Source organism: Cryptococcus depauperatus, chromosome 3, assembly GCF_001720195.1.
Source record: "Cryptococcus depauperatus CBS 7841 chromosome 3, complete sequence".
Lineage (NCBI taxonomy): Eukaryota > Fungi > Basidiomycota > Tremellomycetes > Tremellales > Cryptococcaceae > Cryptococcus > Cryptococcus depauperatus.
Window position 1 is genome coordinate 2,288,184 of NC_089470.1, and position 17,757 is coordinate 2,305,940.

General features: G+C 43.1%; 10 protein-coding genes across 10 annotated transcripts; 6 read left to right on the forward strand and 4 right to left on the reverse strand.

Moving 5' to 3' along the window:
- Positions 1–193: 193 nt before the first annotated feature.
- Positions 194–1,480, forward strand: L203_103187 (uncharacterized protein; the record flags this gene model as incomplete). The annotated part of the gene is made up of 4 exons (XM_066212592.1): positions 194–394; positions 439–942; positions 995–1,374; positions 1,420–1,480. The coding sequence occupies 4 exons, from the start codon at positions 194–196 to the stop codon at positions 1,478–1,480; spliced, it is 1,146 nt and encodes a 381-aa protein (XP_066068689.1).
- Positions 1,481–1,743: 263 nt separating this feature from the next.
- Positions 1,744–2,274, reverse strand: L203_103188 (uncharacterized protein; the record flags this gene model as incomplete). The annotated part of the gene is made up of 4 exons (XM_066212593.1): positions 1,744–1,793; positions 1,885–1,982; positions 2,043–2,164; positions 2,251–2,274. The coding sequence occupies 4 exons, from the start codon at positions 2,272–2,274 to the stop codon at positions 1,744–1,746; spliced, it is 294 nt and encodes a 97-aa protein (XP_066068690.1).
- Positions 2,275–4,208: 1,934 nt separating this feature from the next.
- L203_103189 (uncharacterized protein) lies at positions 4,209–4,803 on the forward strand (the record flags this gene model as incomplete). Its single annotated transcript, XM_066212594.1, has 5 exons — positions 4,209–4,271; positions 4,322–4,364; positions 4,443–4,675; positions 4,726–4,736; positions 4,782–4,803. 5 exons carry the CDS (start codon positions 4,209–4,211, stop codon positions 4,801–4,803), a joined length of 372 nt encoding a protein of 123 aa, XP_066068691.1.
- A 379-nt stretch (positions 4,804–5,182) lies between these two features.
- Positions 5,183–6,390, forward strand: L203_103190 (uncharacterized protein; the record flags this gene model as incomplete). Its single annotated transcript, XM_066212595.1, has 6 exons — positions 5,183–5,279; positions 5,328–5,377; positions 5,427–5,504; positions 5,581–5,617; positions 5,673–5,751; positions 5,868–6,390. The coding sequence occupies 6 exons, from the start codon at positions 5,183–5,185 to the stop codon at positions 6,388–6,390; spliced, it is 864 nt and encodes a 287-aa protein (XP_066068692.1).
- Positions 6,391–6,598: 208 nt separating this feature from the next.
- L203_103191 (uncharacterized protein) lies at positions 6,599–7,972 on the reverse strand (the record flags this gene model as incomplete). Its single annotated transcript, XM_066212596.1, has 8 exons — positions 6,599–6,718; positions 6,772–7,081; positions 7,134–7,343; positions 7,400–7,473; positions 7,528–7,620; positions 7,672–7,716; positions 7,815–7,886; positions 7,937–7,972. 8 exons carry the CDS (start codon positions 7,970–7,972, stop codon positions 6,599–6,601), a joined length of 960 nt encoding a protein of 319 aa, XP_066068693.1.
- A 206-nt stretch (positions 7,973–8,178) lies between these two features.
- On the forward strand, positions 8,179–8,805 carry L203_103192 (40S ribosomal protein S14; the record flags this gene model as incomplete). Its single annotated transcript, XM_066212597.1, has 4 exons — positions 8,179–8,181; positions 8,253–8,353; positions 8,406–8,508; positions 8,560–8,805. 4 exons carry the CDS (start codon positions 8,179–8,181, stop codon positions 8,803–8,805), a joined length of 453 nt encoding a protein of 150 aa, XP_066068694.1.
- A 418-nt stretch (positions 8,806–9,223) lies between these two features.
- Positions 9,224–11,656, reverse strand: L203_103193 (uncharacterized protein; the record flags this gene model as incomplete). Its single annotated transcript, XM_066212598.1, has 7 exons — positions 9,224–9,249; positions 9,304–9,517; positions 9,578–9,639; positions 9,695–11,039; positions 11,096–11,301; positions 11,353–11,534; positions 11,580–11,656. 7 exons carry the CDS (start codon positions 11,654–11,656, stop codon positions 9,224–9,226), a joined length of 2,112 nt encoding a protein of 703 aa, XP_066068695.1.
- Positions 11,657–12,055: 399 nt separating this feature from the next.
- Positions 12,056–14,457, forward strand: L203_103194 (uncharacterized protein; the record flags this gene model as incomplete). The annotated part of the gene is made up of 10 exons (XM_066212599.1): positions 12,056–12,164; positions 12,221–12,261; positions 12,308–12,533; positions 12,583–12,683; positions 12,739–12,863; positions 12,915–12,988; positions 13,043–13,140; positions 13,188–13,602; positions 13,652–14,144; positions 14,196–14,457. 10 exons carry the CDS (start codon positions 12,056–12,058, stop codon positions 14,455–14,457), a joined length of 1,944 nt encoding a protein of 647 aa, XP_066068696.1.
- Positions 14,458–14,757: 300 nt separating this feature from the next.
- Positions 14,758–15,499, forward strand: L203_103195 (uncharacterized protein; the record flags this gene model as incomplete). The annotated part of the gene is made up of 2 exons (XM_066212600.1): positions 14,758–15,158; positions 15,208–15,499. 2 exons carry the CDS (start codon positions 14,758–14,760, stop codon positions 15,497–15,499), a joined length of 693 nt encoding a protein of 230 aa, XP_066068697.1.
- Positions 15,500–16,103: 604 nt separating this feature from the next.
- Positions 16,104–17,071, reverse strand: L203_103196 (uncharacterized protein; the record flags this gene model as incomplete). Its single annotated transcript, XM_066212601.1, has 2 exons — positions 16,104–16,979; positions 17,030–17,071. The coding sequence occupies 2 exons, from the start codon at positions 17,069–17,071 to the stop codon at positions 16,104–16,106; spliced, it is 918 nt and encodes a 305-aa protein (XP_066068698.1).
- Between the last annotated feature and the right edge of the window lie 686 nt (positions 17,072–17,757).

Below are 17,757 nucleotides of genomic sequence, written 5' to 3' on the forward strand. Positions count from 1 at the left end.
GACTTCATGAGACATGTCAGATCACCATTAAGGTACGGCAGCACCACTCAGGCGGACATGTCCGACCTTCCTACACGGCAAAGTCAAGGAATATGGGAAATTCCATTGATACATTCTACTCTTTCCTTCGCCAAGTGATCGTAAGCATAAAACTGACTATTCAAACATCTGGAGTTTCTTGAGGATTTTTCCAATGGACGCCCTTCTTGCAGAAATATCCGCCAAAAGAAAAGCACTAGAATTACCATCCGGTTCTGATGTACCCCAAAGCAAGTATATGCGTAGAGCTGATGTGGAACGTTTGCGAGAAGAGGATGAACGTAAGAGGAGAGAAGAAGAGGAACTGAAGAAGAAAGAAGAGAGACTGAGATCTATGAGAGAGAAGGCTAAAAAGGTCTGCCTCATTCTTGTGTTATCACCAATGTTGATGAGTCTTAGACTGAGTCAAGACATGACGCTCTCAAAAGTGGAGACTCTTCATCACCAATTCCATCAAGAGATGTTCAGGATCCCGTAGTGCCCGCCGAAGAGCGGTTCAATATTTCACCAGAAGAATGTGTCCGTCGTCTTCGTATGAAGGGACAACCTATTCGACTTTTTGGTGAATCAGATAAAGAACGTCGTTTACGTCTTCGTGCCCTTGAGCTTATCGAGGAGCGAGGCCCAGCAGGTGGTCAAGGGAGGAATGACTTCAAAAAGGCCTTGGAGGATATGGAAAGCGGATTGGATAAGAAAGAGGTAGAGAGGAAAGCTAGGGAATCACACAGACTTGTGGAAGAGAGGGACAAGAAGGAAGGGTCAGAAGCTGCCGAGGGAACTCGGGAAGAATCAAAAGACACTAACGATAAGAAGAAGAAGGGTTTAGATCTGGGTGTCCTTGATTTGAAACTTATAAAGAACAATCCCAACAAGCTTTACCCGCTGATCTATTATGCCTTGAAGGTGTGTCATTCGTGGATGTCGCATTTTTCTACACGTAACTGATTTCCAATAGGGCGTTCTCAAAGAATGGGAAGAATGGATGGATGCCCGGCCTGAAGAGATAAAGCGCACTACACAGGGTAAAATGGCAGCTGCCACTCAAGTACAATCAGCTCAGTCACTAAAACCACTTTTCCGCTCTCTTCGTTCTCGAGACCTTGCCCCCGATGTACTTCGCCTTCTCGCCGAGATTGTCCACCATATGCAGATGAGAGCGTACCAAAAGGCCAATGATGCCTATCTGAGATTATCAATCGGAAATGCTGCCTGGCCAATCGGTGTGACTAGTGTTGGTATCCACGAAAGAAGTGCAAGAGAAAAAATTGGTCAAGACAACATTGCGCATGTGCTGAATGATGAAGTATCGAGAAAGTACATTCAAGCTGTCAAAAGGCAAGTCTGGTTGACGGATTTTAGGATTATGCTTATGTGTGATAGGTTGTTGACCTTTTCTCAAACAATCCGACCACCAGAAGATGTGTCTCAATTGATGGGATAAGAATTTGTGGTGTATCAGGCGTTTCTAGCCGTTAATCCTGATCGTAGAGAATTATGTAATTGCATATGACATGCCCCAAATAACTGGAGCTTCAAGACGAATTTCTAAATTTACAACAGGTTGACTGTCTCGAGAACAACGATTGTAACATTCCCACTCTCATACGCATTGAAAAGCATGCGAGGGCGATTGTGAGATTGTACCATCGCAGCGAGTGATGACAGATTCGACCTCGGAGCAACTTCTTGATAGCAGGCAAGGAATTAGCAGAACAGGCATAAGTCAAAGCATAAAAGACCAGCACAGAGACCAGCTATTTCCAATAATCAGCTAACATGCGTTGAGCAAACATGTGAAAGGAGGAAGAGAAATTTGAAAAGGGGCGTGAGGACACCTCTACTTACCACAAAGACCCATGCCTGCACCTGCACCAGCACCAACCCCTCTCCGGTCTTCATAGATAACTGGTTGAGTTTGATAGTGCATAGGTGGTTGTTGTTGACTGTACTGTATCTCAATACACCGCCTTAGATGATTGATCAAAGACAATTCTAGTACTTACTATTGACCTCCACCAAAAGCAGGTTGCGATGGCTGCTGGCCATTCCAGCCTTTAGGCATTGTGCTGATAGGATACCAGTTACCGTCAGAAGCCTGATACATTTGTTGTCCGCCTTGGTCCATCTGTATTCCAAGTTGCAGGTCAGTCCATATGTATGATGGGTCTAGAAGTGAAGATTGCCAAGAGGCGTATATGACGGTAAACATACAGTGGGATAGCTGTGATTATTCATATTGATCGTATACTGATGATAGAATGATTTTTTTATATCAAAGATTGAAATAATAACTTGAGAAAAATAAATAAAACGTTGCATAACTGAAAGACAAGTAATGGTGGCAAATTACGTAAGGAATATGCACGGTTGTAATGAAACGTAACCTTTTATTTTTGTAACTTTGCAATCATATTCTTTTACATTCTTGACTGGTCATTTTCTTTTCGTATACTTATCATACTTTTACAAGAGAACAAAGCTGTTGCTTCTCTCCTGGATTCAAGGAACAGAACTGCTTGAAAACATAGATAGCTAAGTTTCCCTTTAGATACTTTGCTATATGCAAAATCTACGTTGTGATATTATTTTCTCAGCCTATCGCCATCTTAAACCAGCCTGTATAACGAATCCTGGTATCTTCTGGCGGTTACTAGTTCATTTTGGTGAGCTTCCTGCGACCGTTCAATATCGCTAAATTACTCATCAAAGAATAGAGGTTCTGTAGTTTTCCCGTTGCACGACTGAGTTTGGTTTTCTCCCATAGAAAACGCCTCCATTGCGCAAGGTTTCCTGGCTTCTAAGTCTTACAAGTATTATGTTTCTCGAGAGAGTAGAGTCTCAGTCGTTAAAAAGAGAGATTGCGAGGAAACATCAGCATCGATAGGAGCAAGCAACAAATCGCTGACCATTCAGATACCTTTCATGACCTCCAGTTTGTAAAACTCTGTGTCAGGGCTTCAACATGGCTGGAATCGACTAGCTGAAACCAAGCAAAGGCATTGAAACCATTCTCTGACAATCCATATACTGAAAGCAGGGCATTCTACACCTCAAGAATAGATGATATCGGCCTGGCACTATTCCGTTCGGCCATGATATCTTAAGGGCCAACACAAGAATCTAGAGAGCCATTGTCCTAGCAGTAGTCTTATTTCTCAAGAGTTACCTCTTTAGCCACAGTTTGGCATAGAGCCGGTGAGAGATGGCGGGTTATTGAGTCTCTGTAGAGGCCGTCCCGGTAGTCGATGTTGAGGATGCTTGCATCCTTGGTACAGCTATCCTCAAGTTGAAGCAGGAAAAACAACTGTGTCGGGCCAGAAACAGTCATAGACTATCGTTCTCCCGTTAACAGTCGCATTCGCAGTCGTATTTCTGCCCCACACCCTTGTCATATACACTCTGGCATTGGGACACAAGCATGCGTCTCGACCGTTCTTGGCTAATGCAAAGTGATATTTGAACACTAATGCAGACAATTTCGACCGAAAATCAACCTCACCATCAAACTTCTTTTTCGTCTTGTCCAATGCTTCTTTCGGGTCTCCCTATCGTTTACAAGCGTATATTCCAGGGTTATTTCACGACCGAATCCAAAATTCTTCGCTTTGTGGCAGACTTGCTTTCTCGAAATATGCCCAGGGTCACCCGTATCCGGCAAGAAGGCAGGGTTTGATGTCAGGGACCAAATACTCCAACAGCGGTATCTGGAAAAAAGGTATGAGAGATGAACCAACAGTCAACAATTAGGGTATTCATTATTGGACGCGAGTTGAACACAGTTCAGTTCGTGATAATGAATACCCTAAGTGTTGATTCGGTCTGAAGAAAAAATGGCAGAAGCCTTCATTTTACCAAGATACTCACGTGTATTGAGCGAATATAAAAGGTTGACGTTGCCATGTAGTGTCCGGATTTTCTTCTGATTTGCTCAAAAAAGAGATAAACAATACAAAAGGTTGATAGACTTTTCAGACAGCGTCTCAAATTGTAGACCTTGACCTCGCTCAGATACCATACCATCCTTCTCATATACAGCATGGTGACCAGCCAAACAGTATCTGTAGAGGTTGACTAACGCCCCTCATCTGTTCGTTCTGTCAGTGACGGCGCCTTGAAGGATTCCAACGCTGCTGAAGCAGACCACTTGTCCCATTTGTTCAAGCCGCCGGATGCAAGTTCCTATCCACTTGAAAACGCCCAAAGTATTGGTGTTACAAAGATTAAAGCACTATGCAAATCAATGAGATCGTTGGATTTGTCAAATACTGATTGTGAATGGTAGATGTTGTTTTCGGACGTGATTATAACATTTGGGTCCTTTAGTGGTGTGTATCTCCTATCTTATCTGATTAGAAGATGTGTGATTCATCGGTAACAAATATATTCAAGTTCTATTGCCTTAGTTGCGTTTGTCTATGCTCTTCAGCAGTCAACCATGTCTACTTATCTCCAATTGGCAACCTCTTCATATTCCAAGCATGTTATTGGTACAATCAGCGTGGTGGTATCAATTATGACTGCTGTCGCTCTTCCTTTCGGGGCTAGGCTTGCTGACTTTGCATCTCGTCCCGCTGCGCTCTTGATGGCGATCGTTTTCTATGCCTGGGGCTACATTGCTGCTGCAGCCTCCAATGATGTTACCGATGTTGCTGCCGGCGAGGTCTTGTATACCATTCGCGATAATAGTATCTCTGCAGGTGCATATCAAAGATTCTCGACAGCTTTGAGCTGAAGAGTGGCAGTTATTGTCATCACCATTGCTGACATCACATCTCTTCAGAACAGAGGGCTTGTGCAGGGCTTATATTCTTCTCCGCTTATTCTGACTGTTTGGATTTCTGGTGATATCACCGATGGCATAAATGCGTCTAGTGAGAACGGTTGGCGATAGAGTGTAGGTCATTGTTGCCTTCCATACTCTAGAAGGTTACTAATTGTCCTTCGCTAGTTTGGCATGTTTATCATCATGGTGCCCATACTCATCATGTCTTGTATTCTTGTACTTTTCTGGACCGACTAGAAAGCGAAGAAGCTCGGTGTGCTCTCTCTTGCTTCTCCTTCCTACGCTCGCTGACACACTCTGAGTGAAGTTCAAGGGCCTAAACGAACTCTTCTTCAAGATGTAATTCACTACTGGCGTGTCATGGATGCTTCTGGCCCCATTCTCTTGGCTTTGCTGGGGCTTTGTTGCTCGTTCCGTTCACCATCAACAAGACTGCCGACCATTAAATGGAAAAACTGTGAGTAAACTTGGAAAAAGGGCTGAGTTTTTGCTGATCAAAAGTCAGCCTCTATCATTACCATGTTTGTTGTGGGAGGTTTGTTGATGATTGTTTTTGCAAGTTGACATCAGACTATGACATGATGCCTATACTGATGAATACCAGAGTGTTTGGGATATCAAATATGCTTCTCACCTCCATATGCCCAAGCGGGTTTTTAATAGATCTTTAATCTGTTCCCATGTCATTGATTTCAGCTACTACTTGTCTGGATACATCCACAGCACATATTACAATTCCTGAATTTATGTTATCGTAGATTGGTCCGATAAGGACTACCAATACTGGCTCAAGATGTGAGTAATCATAAGCACATCTATTTGTATAGTAACCTGACTGATGTTTTTATAGTCTCACTGTTGGTTTGTGCTTCTTTGGTGTTATTGCGGGACTCGTACAAAAATTCACTCACAGGTACAAATAACTCCAGGTATTTGGTCTCTGTATGGCCATTATTGGTTAAGCCTTGGTGTACTTGCAAACCAGAGGCCATACCTCATAGGTTGTTCTCTGGCACTAAGCTCGATAGATAACCATAATCATCAGTGATGCCATGTTGGTCATGGGCTCAGCTATGATCTCAATGGGAGGTGCTTGCTCAGTTGTCGGATCTCAGGTTGCTACGCGAGCTTCCGTCCCACATGCCGATATGGCTCTTGCAATGGCCCTCCTTGCTCTCTGGACCCATATCGGAGGTGTTATCGGATCTGCTATCCCCGCTGCTATCCGGACTGACCAGCTTTCCAAACACCTGCATGCCACTCAAATCAATGCCATCTATGGCTCTATCACAAAGGCTGGTGCACTCACAGAGCATCGAGACTTGGTTCAAAAAACATACCTAGACACTGCATGGTATCTTGAGGTCCCTACTCTTAGTTTATGTGTTGTCCCACTCACTGCTGGTCTTTACACTTCCAGCTTCTTCCTCGGCGATTCTCACAATGCTATTGGAGTTGATAAGAATGATATCATGATGTCACCTGAAAAGACCAAAGAAGATACCATTAAAGAGAAAGCCAAGCTGACCCAGAACAGGAAAAGGATGGAGAATGTTCTACATACTTAAATAGTTGTCGACTATAGACGGAAATACATTTACAGTGATGTTAATCTCTCGAAGGCTAGCAGCCTATAGTTCTTTCAATGACGTGCTTCTGTTTGGCACCAATGCGATAAATTTGTTTATAAACTAACTACACTGCATTAAACAACACAATTCTACAACATTAAATTGACATTATATACGCACATGTAGTGTCAGTAAGAGAGACAAATCAACTTGAGATCAGATGACCCTGTTGTGACTCTTCTGTGCCTTGCCTATCATGAAGTGCGTTTCCAAAGTCATCGATACCTAATGCTTTCTGTCGCTCCTTCCATAGCAAGCAAATTATCTAAAAATATTCATATCAGCTTGAGATTTTTGTTGAAGATGTTTATCACTTGCCAACAGAGCGCCTTGCATAACTCCAGTGACGGCATAAGCCAGCCAGCTTGTCCAATTTGTCCCTGCTCGAAACACCAAACTCAGTACAAAAAGAACACTTCCAGGTACCTGGATTGCCATAGTTCCAAGACTCAGAGCTCCGACAAGCTTGGATTGGTAAGTCTTTTGGATTTGAGGAGCATATTGGAGCACAGCCAAAATTGTGGCTGAAACACCCAGAAAAGTGGCGAGAAGACTAAGAAGAGGATGAGGTGGGGTCTTTGAAGGGAGGTAAACCAAGAGAGTAAGAGAAAGAAATAGTAGAAGACCACTAAAATGTGTCAGCATGGCGTGTGCAAGAGTATGCAGAGTGCAATTCTTACAGATGCAGAATGACGACAACACCCAGTGTTACCGACAACCGCCATTCAGGGGTAGTACTGATCTTTGCCTTGTCTTGCCCATGATCATGATTGCCGCAATGTTCTGTAGCGCCGTAATTTGGTTCCACTAGCGAAGAATCTTCAGATGAGATTGGGATCACTTTTTGGTACTTAAGATGTCTTGGAAAGTATACGAGGTACAAAACCATTCTGAAACATAGTTTTATTAGTTTCTCAGTAAGCCTGCATTCGGATAAATCACTCGCATTATAGAGAAGAGTGCCCATTGCAATGTCACCTGGAAAAATCCGAGGAGTGATTCAAAACATCTGCCTGCACTCTTTTGACCGTCATTCAGTGAGACGTCGGAAGTTTGACAAGATATCAAACATACCAAAAATTTGCAACATCCAAACAGAGACCACTGTACAATCAAGAGATTAAGCATTCCGGAGGCTGAAGATGTAGCTCCTAATAAAAGATACCACTGTTTCGAGGTGTCAGCTCACCCATTTTCATCTTTGGCAACCACACATACTGGGGAAAAGCCTTCTGAAGATTTGGTACGAATAATTCGAATGTGCTAAGAAGTTTGCGCCAAATAAGCTCTAGACACTTTTCATTCCATGACATGTTTTATGTCGAGGAAACAGACCATAAACATCAAAACTCGGCGCTTACCTGAGGAAGATAGCTTATTATCATACCGATACAGAGCGCTAATGACAAAAGCAAAGTCGGTGCATTGTGATTCTATAAGAGTAGTGAGCCATTTGAGCGTATTTATATAAGAATGAACTCACATCAGAACACTCTTTCGATTCAAAAGATGAATACATTTTTATAATTGATTTTCTTGCATTTGTCAAAAACTTGTCAATAAATATTAATGATGTAATGATATGTCTCTTCAGGCACATTGATAAGATGAAAGGTGCCACTAATGAATCGCCGAGAAATCCCGCTCGCCAAATTGGCTTGAGCGATTTCTCCGTAAAATATCAAGTTTTTGGTTTTCTTTATCCCTCAACTGAAATCATCAAAAATGGTCAGTCAAGTGTCTATGTAGAGTGATGGCGGTGTCCATGGAATCAGCTACTGACAGATACTCATTAACAGGCCCCCAAGAAGGTTCGAGCCACTCAAGAAGCCGCCGTCTCTCTCGGTCCTCAGGTCGCTGAGGGCGAGAACGTTTTTGGCGTTGCCCACATCTTTGCTTCGTATGTGAACGACAGGAGTAAAGGCATGGCTGTTTTTGACCTTATGGCACAGCTTTAACGACACTTTTGTTCACGTGACCGACTTGTCTGGCAAGGAGACTATCTCTCGTGTCACTGGTGGTATGAAGGTTAAGGCTGACCGTGACGAGTCTTCTGTACGTAATTTGTGGCTGGTGGCAATTGCATTGAATGACTTTCTACCATAGCCTTACGCCGCTATGCTTGCTGCCCAGGATGTTGCCGCCAAGTGCAAGGAAGTTGGGATCACCGCTCTCCACGTCAAACTCAGGGCTACCGGTGGTACTGGTACCAAGCAACCTGGTCCCGGTGGTCAGGCCGCTCTTCGTGCCCTTGCACGTGCCGGCATGAGGATTGGCCGAATTGAGGATGTTACCCCTACTCCCTCCGACTCTACCAGGAGAAAGGGTGGTAGGCGTGGTAGGAGGTTGTAAGCTGCTCGCGGCTATGCAACCTTGGGTGCTATTATAAGGTCGCTGCTGAGCACGTGGTTGTGGTATGAGATGTTATGATCCCGTGGCTCGCTGCGTTTGAAAGTTATCAGCTGCATTTTCGATAAAAAAGAAAGTAAATCCATCTGCTAATTTGAAAGGTGGCATCGCATTTAGTCCTACAAACCGATTTATTCCTTTAGCTCTTCTAGATCACAATGGACTAACAACATACATAACTCTATCTTAGAGCCTTGTCTCTAGGCATTACATACAATAAATGATTGTAAAATTAAAACAAATAAGTGATAGGACAATAACGTGATTTATTCCGCCATATCAATCTATTATCTTATAACTTGTTTACTTTCTTGACAAGACATATGCTCATGAGTCTCATTATAGAGTCAAGCTTCGCATTCTAGTATTGCCATGTATCGTAATTCTCTAGACAATTGGTTAGTACAATATTTGAGTTCACGCCAAATTCAAAATACTTGCCTTCACCTTTCTCTTCTGCAGCATACTCTTCACCTTCCTTCTCGTCTTCATCCTCCATTGTTATCAGATTCTCAATACCAGCCAGATTGCCCAAGCCACGAAGCACGTTAAAGTTAACACGTTTCGACATAGTTTTAGTGCTGGCAAAGTGAGTGATAGCTTGTGAAGCGGATTGATGAGGGCCTTTATAAGGTGTGGCCCTTTTACGCTTTTTCTGATGGCGCAAAAGACGTAGATAAGCTTCAGATCTGAATAGAAAATGATTTGGACACACCCGAGGTTTGGACAGATCGGTACACCTGGCGCGATTGGTGGCTTCTTGAAGCTCTTGTTTTTCTGTAGAGGCTTCAGTTAAAAGAAAAAATTGACAAGTAAACAAGAAACAACCTACCTTTTTCCGCTTCTAACCACATTCCATTCGCGCTCAGCCACATTCGCGCTCTAGCCTGCTTTGCGTCTTCATCTAGCGTATACAATTCCTCCAATTCCTCATCGTCAATGTCTCCGAGGTCTTGATCTTGCTCATCCAGCCTTGCATGCTTTTCTCTTAACCAGCGCGCTTTTTTGACAACCTCCATCTCCATATAGACCTTTTTTGGATCACGTCCAGCCCACCACATTCTTATACGTTCTGCCATCTTGTCCTGATAGAGAAGCTTCTCACCACCAAAGAATTTCTCCTCAAAGAATGCAATGACAGCAGTTTCGTCATGCCAGTTATCAAAAGTCTCGAGAGTAGGTTTAAGAGAAGCATCAGCTTGACTGATGATTGCAAGTTGAGTTGGTTCAAGACTTGAATCAATTTCATCGTCTTCTTTCTCAACATCATATGCCAATCGTTCAAGATTTTCAAGATCATCATTGTTGTTTCCACCGTCATAGTTGTCGTCGTCAGTCTCCTCATTTGCTTGTCTTAGGCCTTTGAGTTCTTGCATCAAGGCCGCTTTTGCATGACGCCGTTCTTCTCTAGCCTGTTCGGGATCATCCCGGGCAGATTCTAATTGGGAGACAAAATCAGCCGGAGCAAGAGGTTCAAGATTGTCGTCTTCTTCAAGAACATTACCGACACCAGAATCTTCAAAGTCATGTGCTGCAGCTTCAAGAACGCTCACAATTGTATCTGGGACTGAGTCACGAGCTTTCCCCCCCTCCATTCTGTATTTCTTACGGGTGACACCATCACCAGTGTCGCTTTCCTCAACGCTTTCATCTTCATCGTCTTCGTTGTCATTGTCATCAATTTCGCTAGTCATAAATTGACGCCGACGTGCCTCTCTCTCCTGTTTTCTGTGTTTTTCTTTCATGACAGGTGGTTTCTCGCCTTCGTTTGATTGCTCCAATTGATCGTCGCTCAACAATCTCCATTCACTAATAGTCTTCTTTGCCATTTCAGTCTCAGCAAATTCCAGCAGTCTTCTTTTAATGGTATTTGGATGAACCTTGACAACTTGTGCTACTTCTTCTGGAGTCCTCAAGAAGTTACTCATTCTCCCCGCAATAATTAAGCAAGCGCCACAAACACCAGCAGGGCGACGACCTTGAGTCATCCAATCAGCACGAAACCGGCGGACGAGACGAGAGGCGTCAGCTGCGATAGTAGTGACGAGGGAACCGAAGCTGAGACGATGAGCAAAACGGATGTTGTAAATCGCAGGATCTACTTCAGGCATAGGATCAAGCAAATTGAGTGTGGCACGTAATTTAAGATATGTTGCGCCAAGTTCAAAGACGTTGCACTGTGGAATCAAAAACTATAAGCAAAGCCATAGAATTGTGATAGGGTAAAACTTACACCGCAAAACTCACTGAAATCAATGAGCATATGCGCGTCTTTTTTCAGTCGGCATTGAAGATACAAGCAGCTTGCGAGAATGTATTCCTTCTTGCGCCCACGATTGAACTTGTTGTCAACAGCGAGAGAGAAAAAGCGTATGGCACCACGAGAAATGACTGAGCTCAAATGCATCGCCTGGGAAATCTGCTCTATCCTGCTTGCACCTAACACGTAGATCAGTCGTCGTAAATTAATGGATTATACAGTATACTCACCTTGAGCCTTTATATTCTCAATACTCTGCTGCTCACCTCGCCCGCCTCGTGTACCAGATACACCCGTTGAATAATTTGACACAAAAGTACCTTGAACGTGTACCCGCCCACCTGCTGACTCTGCAAACCCAATCTCAGAGACAAGAATGCCTTCTTCAACAATGGAACCACAGCGTTGACACCTAGCAAAACGTCAGATCTCAGTTGTGCAAGTAACGGCGACATACACGACATTACCAGCACTTTGATCCGTCTCTAGGTCACCGTGTGGGCCACAAAATGGGCATCTGTTTACCGATGCCATTTCTGCTGCCTCCGCTACTCAGTAATACCTCTATCAACTCGCTGATCAGAGTCAAGATCCTAGACAAAGGCGGATATGGAGTGTAAGAGCGCCTTTCTTTGACTTGAATGGCTGACAAAATTGCTGAATTTCAATCAATATTCCAGAAACTCCGAGTTGACTTTATTATAATCTCTTTGCAATATTCTGAAGAAATATGAACGCAGAATTGTAAATTATTTTAGAGCATAGGTTGGAAAAGTACAGTCAAAGAGATGAATGATGTATGGCAATATACCAGTTGTAATTTATTGAAGTCACGTGACTTGAATGTCTGTAATGAACGCGTTGAAATTCAACTATTGTATACATTTTGACTTGAACAATTTAGATAGGCTCAGCCTTAAAAAGTAATACAATATGCCTCGTTCGACCTATACTCAGGCTCTTCTGGGGGCTGAACTTTATGAAAAGGTGCGGAGTGCCAGAGTACTGGTTGTAGGCGCAGGTGGTATTGGCTCTGAGCTTTGTAAGTCCTTGGGCTACGCCTGACGTTGAGAGGAATGGCTAATTTCGTATTTGCAGTGAAAAACCTTGTCATGGTTGGATTTGCCGATATTGAAATCGTAGGTTATTTGCAGAAAACTGAAGGCAGATTATAAATCTTTGTAGATTGATCTTGATACTATTGATCTTTCAAATCTCAACAGACAGTTCTTGTTTCGAAAACCAGACATTTCAAAGCCAAAAGCTCTTGTTGCTGCCTCTACAGCCCATAGCTTTAATCCCAATTCGGGTATCAAGATTAACGCTAGGCATGGCAACGTAAAGGAGAGCGTGAACGATCTTGAATGGATCAAGGGCTTTGAGTTGGTGATGAGTGCTTTAGATAATATGGGTGAGAATTAGTATGCTTTAGAAATTTCAAAGACTGATAACACTACAAGACGCCAGAAGACATGTCAACAAGCTCTGTCAAGCCGCCGGTGTACCACTAGTTGAGTCTGGCACTGCCGGATATCTGGGACAGGTTAGTCCCATGATAAAGGTTTGTTGCTTTGTTTATTGCTTGCGCGCAATTCAATGACTCGCATCACTTGTAGGATCAAACTGAGTGTTTTGATTGTGTGCCCAAGCCAGCTCCTAAAGCGTTCCCAGTCTGCACAATCCGATCGACACCAAGTGAACCAATACACTGTATCGTTTGGGGTAAAAATTATCTGTTTAAGTATATCACATTCTTATATAAAGAGTGAAGCTAAGCTCATCAAAACGTCAGCAAACTTTTTGGTGAGGATGATGAAGACATGGAGATTGACGAGCTGAATAGAGCCAAGGCGAACGGCAATAATGGTAAGAGTTATGTCGCGGCAGATACTATTATTCATTGGTTGACTAATAATGTAGCTGAAGAGATAGAAAATCTTAAACAGGAGACGCAAGCGTTCAGAGAGGTCAAAAATAGTCTCGCAAAGAAGCATGGGCCTCAAGAGGTTTTCCAAAAAGTGAGCATTTCCAAACATGCTCTTACACCCACCAACACAAAGTGTAGGTTTTCAGTGATGATGTCAACCGATTGCTTGGCATGGAAGACATGTGGAATAAAGAAGGACGAGTCAAACCTGTCCCGCTAAATTACAAAGAGATAATGTATGGCACATTCGTCGTTCCTCCGCTTCGCAACGCACGTTCAAATGGCCGATTAGAGAATAGCAACAAATCTATTGGGAAAGCAGCAACTGAACACAAAAATCAACTCAGAGACCAAAAGGAGCTGAGTCTTAAGGAAAATCTCGAAATCTTCATCAGCAGTTGCAAACGCCTCTCTGCCAGAGTCGTTGCCTCTCCCAATACGCCGCTTTCTTTTGACAAAGACGATGATGATACTCTCGACTTTGTACTTGCTACAGCAAACCTTCGTGCTACTTCATATGGAATTCCTACCAAGACTAGGTTTCAAGTGAAAGGTATGTTTTGTCTCACGCTATCAGCAGCAAGTTGCTAATTATTGTCTAGAAATGGCTGGCAACATTATTCCTGCTATTGCCACTACCAACGCTATCATTGCGGGCCTCATTGTCATGCAGTCCCTTAACATTCTCTCTCATGACCAATCGTCTACTTCATCCCACACTATCCCTGTGCGCAATGTTTTCCTTCGCATCGAGCCTGCAAGGCCACTAGGATCGTATGTCCCTTCCCCTCCCGATCCAACATGTAGCGTTTGTCGAGATGTCTATGTACCTTTCAAAGTTGATACCTCCAAGACCACGCTTGGAGATTTTGTCAATGATGTTGTCAAGATATGGCTAGAAAAAGCTGAATTCGAAGGAGGGGCTAAGATGGTAGAGTGGACTGTTTTTGAAGGTGGAAGGTTGCTGGCCGATCCAGATTTTGAGGACAACTTTGAAAGAACTCTGGAAGATTTGAATGTAGGTAGCGGGAAGTTTCTGACGGTCAGAGATGAAGATGCAAAATTCCGACCTGTGCATTTTTGTATTTGCAAACCGCAAGTCATGCGCTTCTGCAATCCAGAGTTTGTACTAATGTAGACATGTAGCCATAGCAATGCCACTTTACCTTACATACTCCCCTCGGAAAAGCCCAAAATCCCCCTCGCGCCAGCAAAATTAGAGCAGATATCATCAGAAGAATCCGATGTTACTGATTCAATACTTGTCAAAACAACATCAAAGGGCATTCCAAACACTGTCGCTGGTCTAAAGCGCTCTTCATCCGAACATGAAGATGGTAAAAGCGAAGAATTGAAGAGAAGAAGACTGAATGTTGTAGATGAGGATGACGACTTTGAGATATTGTAGACCCACAATCAGTTGAAATTGTATTGTCTTTTAACTACTTTGTACCCAAGCTCCTCTCTATCTAGATCTAAACTACAAGACCCGTTTCAATCCAGGTCTTGATTTAGGGCATAGGGACATGGACGTTGATGACGGAAGCAAAAGATTGCCTGATATCTTTGCCAAAACATGTTTCTGTGATCATTAATTGGTCTTTTCATTTATTATACATTGACACTCCTTTTCCTTCAAGCATCGTTTTATATTGTGAAAATTCCAGATTAGTTCAACACAGCCAACTCATGGGAACGGATACCATTCATGTCAGCTGCAGCATCAATACCTACACCTCTTGAGCCGACGCTCTACTCTCTTCTTCCTATATCCCTCCACACTTCAGTCGTATCTCATCTCTCTCTTTTGTCTATCCATGCTGAGCCATATTTATTAATTGAGAGGATATACCAAACTACCAACCCTGTGCTTCAAGGCCAGACAAGGAGTTTGAGGTTCAGATCAAGACGGATATTAGCTGCATCTTTAAAGGGTAAAGGAAAGGAAATAGAGAGACAGGAATGGGTTCATGACTTGGCTTATATCTCTTTGCCCCTGCGGAGCGCAGAATACTCTGAAGCCTCAGTCAGAGCAATCCTGGAGTTGGAAATACAAGATATGAGTCAGACGAAAGAAATAGAAGAGTTTATAAAAACATTGGGATTCCAGTACGTCGGTGACACTGGGGGTGTGAGCTATGGCTTATTCACTTGATAGGCATTCACATACGTATACTCTTACTGGCCATCTCTTTCATCTCCCACTACCTCGGCCCACCAGGCCACCCTTGACCCTTCATCTTAGTATCACCCGTCTATCTCTATTGCCGGAGCAAGTCCAAGAAGGACCTTTATCAAACGAACCATATATCGTCCAACTGCGACCTTCTCGGCCCGTGTATGCGATTGCGCAACCTGGGGACATCAGACTGCAAGATACAATTGCCCTGATGCAATCAATAACAGGACAGATTGATAATTTGGAATGGACAACTGGTTCGAGTTTATAATGATACATTATGAGAAGCATACTTGAAATGATAGACGGTTGAGTACGACATATTCTATATATTTATCAGCGCGGCATTGAACATGTTGGCAATGCGTCCATCAAGATACAAAGTGATAGAAGAATCAAGAAGCGTCAAATAGACCAAAAAATAAGTTCCACAAAATCATGTTAGATATTATTAAGAAAAGATGGTAGAGAAAAGCAAAAAGAAATAACAGCGACTGGTTTCGATCCAGTGACTTCGAGGTTTCAAAGGTAAATTACCACATTATGAGCCTCGCATTCTTCCTCTGAATTACGCTGTTGTTATATAAAGATAATATGTAAACAATGGCTATATGATTATAAATGATACATGGATATTACATTCATCATATGTATAATTTCTTGAGTACAAGCAACTCCGTCTCAACTCCTTCTCTGGCTGCCGAATTTGTTAGGACTATAGAAGGTAACTCAGCTCATCTATAACGGCATCATGCCTTTTTCATAGACCAATTGCTGCCATAGGACATGCCAACTTTTAATAATTAGAAAAAGTAATAGCCAACCACTCCAGGACTGCAGTTTCTTGTGAGGAAGAAAAGATCGAATCTGTTTTATCAGGATCTATGTCTGATGGTCCAGAAAGCAACAAAAGTTGCTACCGTTGCCCCAAGTGTAAGACCACATATAGCCCATTGCACCTCCGGCGCTGCAATCCATGGGTACAGCACACGCCATATAGAAACATCTTTCTCAGAACTCAAGTCTTCTGGGCCCAACACGATGTCTTTTTCCCAACCTTCGTCCAAGATCCTCTTTCGTAAAAGATCATCGTTAAACTGTCTCATGTTGCCCAAACCCCACCTATCACATGTGTCTTTCATCCATTGCATTCTCTTATGGCCTCTTGCGCCGCCGACTCCTGGAGCTCGTTCCCTGAGGTCCCTACGAAGAGCGCCGACTCCTTCCAAGCTCAACTCGATATCTTCTGGCAAGGCATTAGATATGACATCCCGAAGCATGGCACCAGCACGAGGTCCCATGCCTCCCGTTGATATGAGAATTTGCAGTGGTCCTCTCCTCATCTGAGCACCAAAGTAGAAATCACACAGAGGAGGGATGTCGGCAACATTGATCATTACTCGCGCCTCCCTGCACATCTCGCAAATCTCTTTAGAGAGATCATTGTCATCGATAGCGGTGAGAACGAGATCAAAGTCCTTGACGTTGATTGGGTCTGATCTTCCGGCGAAATTTCTCTCTAAATGGGAGATTTGACGTGAAGTAGATGGGTCAGATACGTAATGATTGATGGAAGGATGGACGGGTAAGGGCGCAATGATAGTAACTTGAGCGCCAGCTTCCAGTAGAAAGTACAATCTAGAGGAAGCGACAACACCTCCACCTATCAGAAGAATAGGCCGTGTCTGCAAACGAAGAGCTAGGAGGAGAGAAGCACCTTGTTGGATGGCAGGGTGTAATGGTTCGGCAGTCTGGTGGAGAACATCAATTGGTTGTCAAGAAAGATTGATGAGATCCTTACCGCTGGTAAATCAACGGCGTCTTGGGGTTTTTTAAACGCCATTTCAATCGTTTCGTTCCAGTGTAGACTATCAGATGGCCAAGAACCTGAGTTGCACTCACGACAGACAGCCGAAATGACTAGGAGGCATATAAAAGAAAAAGTATTTTATTCCTATGAATTTGAGTAATGTCGTGTCAAGTATGAAATATTAGTCAATTCAAAATCTTGAATTTTACCTGAGTCTACAATTTAAAAACAACCTCCACCTCTAAGTTTATTCATTTAACTTTTCGTTTTACTTTTTCCTTGTACATATAAATCGATATTGAATTTTAATCTTGTTTTTCCTTTTCCTTGGAGGCAAGAAAAACCTCTATCTTTTCTCTCCACCTTGTCATGTGCTCTCAACAGTAGAGGCGTAGAGGAAATGATCAAGATCATGACTCATGATCAATTCAAACCAATCTGAAGTGTTGGAAAGCATTAGCGGTAGCAAAGGAAATGCAAAAGAGACCGGTATAGACAGAAAAAAGGTCTCTGTCATACCAGATGGTCAAATTGGCTTGGAGGCCATCCAATGTGGCTTATGTTGACGTACAAAGAAGACCAGTTGTTGCAAGGTGTCTCCAGTATCAAGACAAACCTGTTCTTCCCAGCGCTTGAGTGTCAAACACAACACAGCTCACAGAATATACGACTTTCCTCTCCTTTGTTAAAACTGCTCATCCTTGCAAAGATTTTTAAAC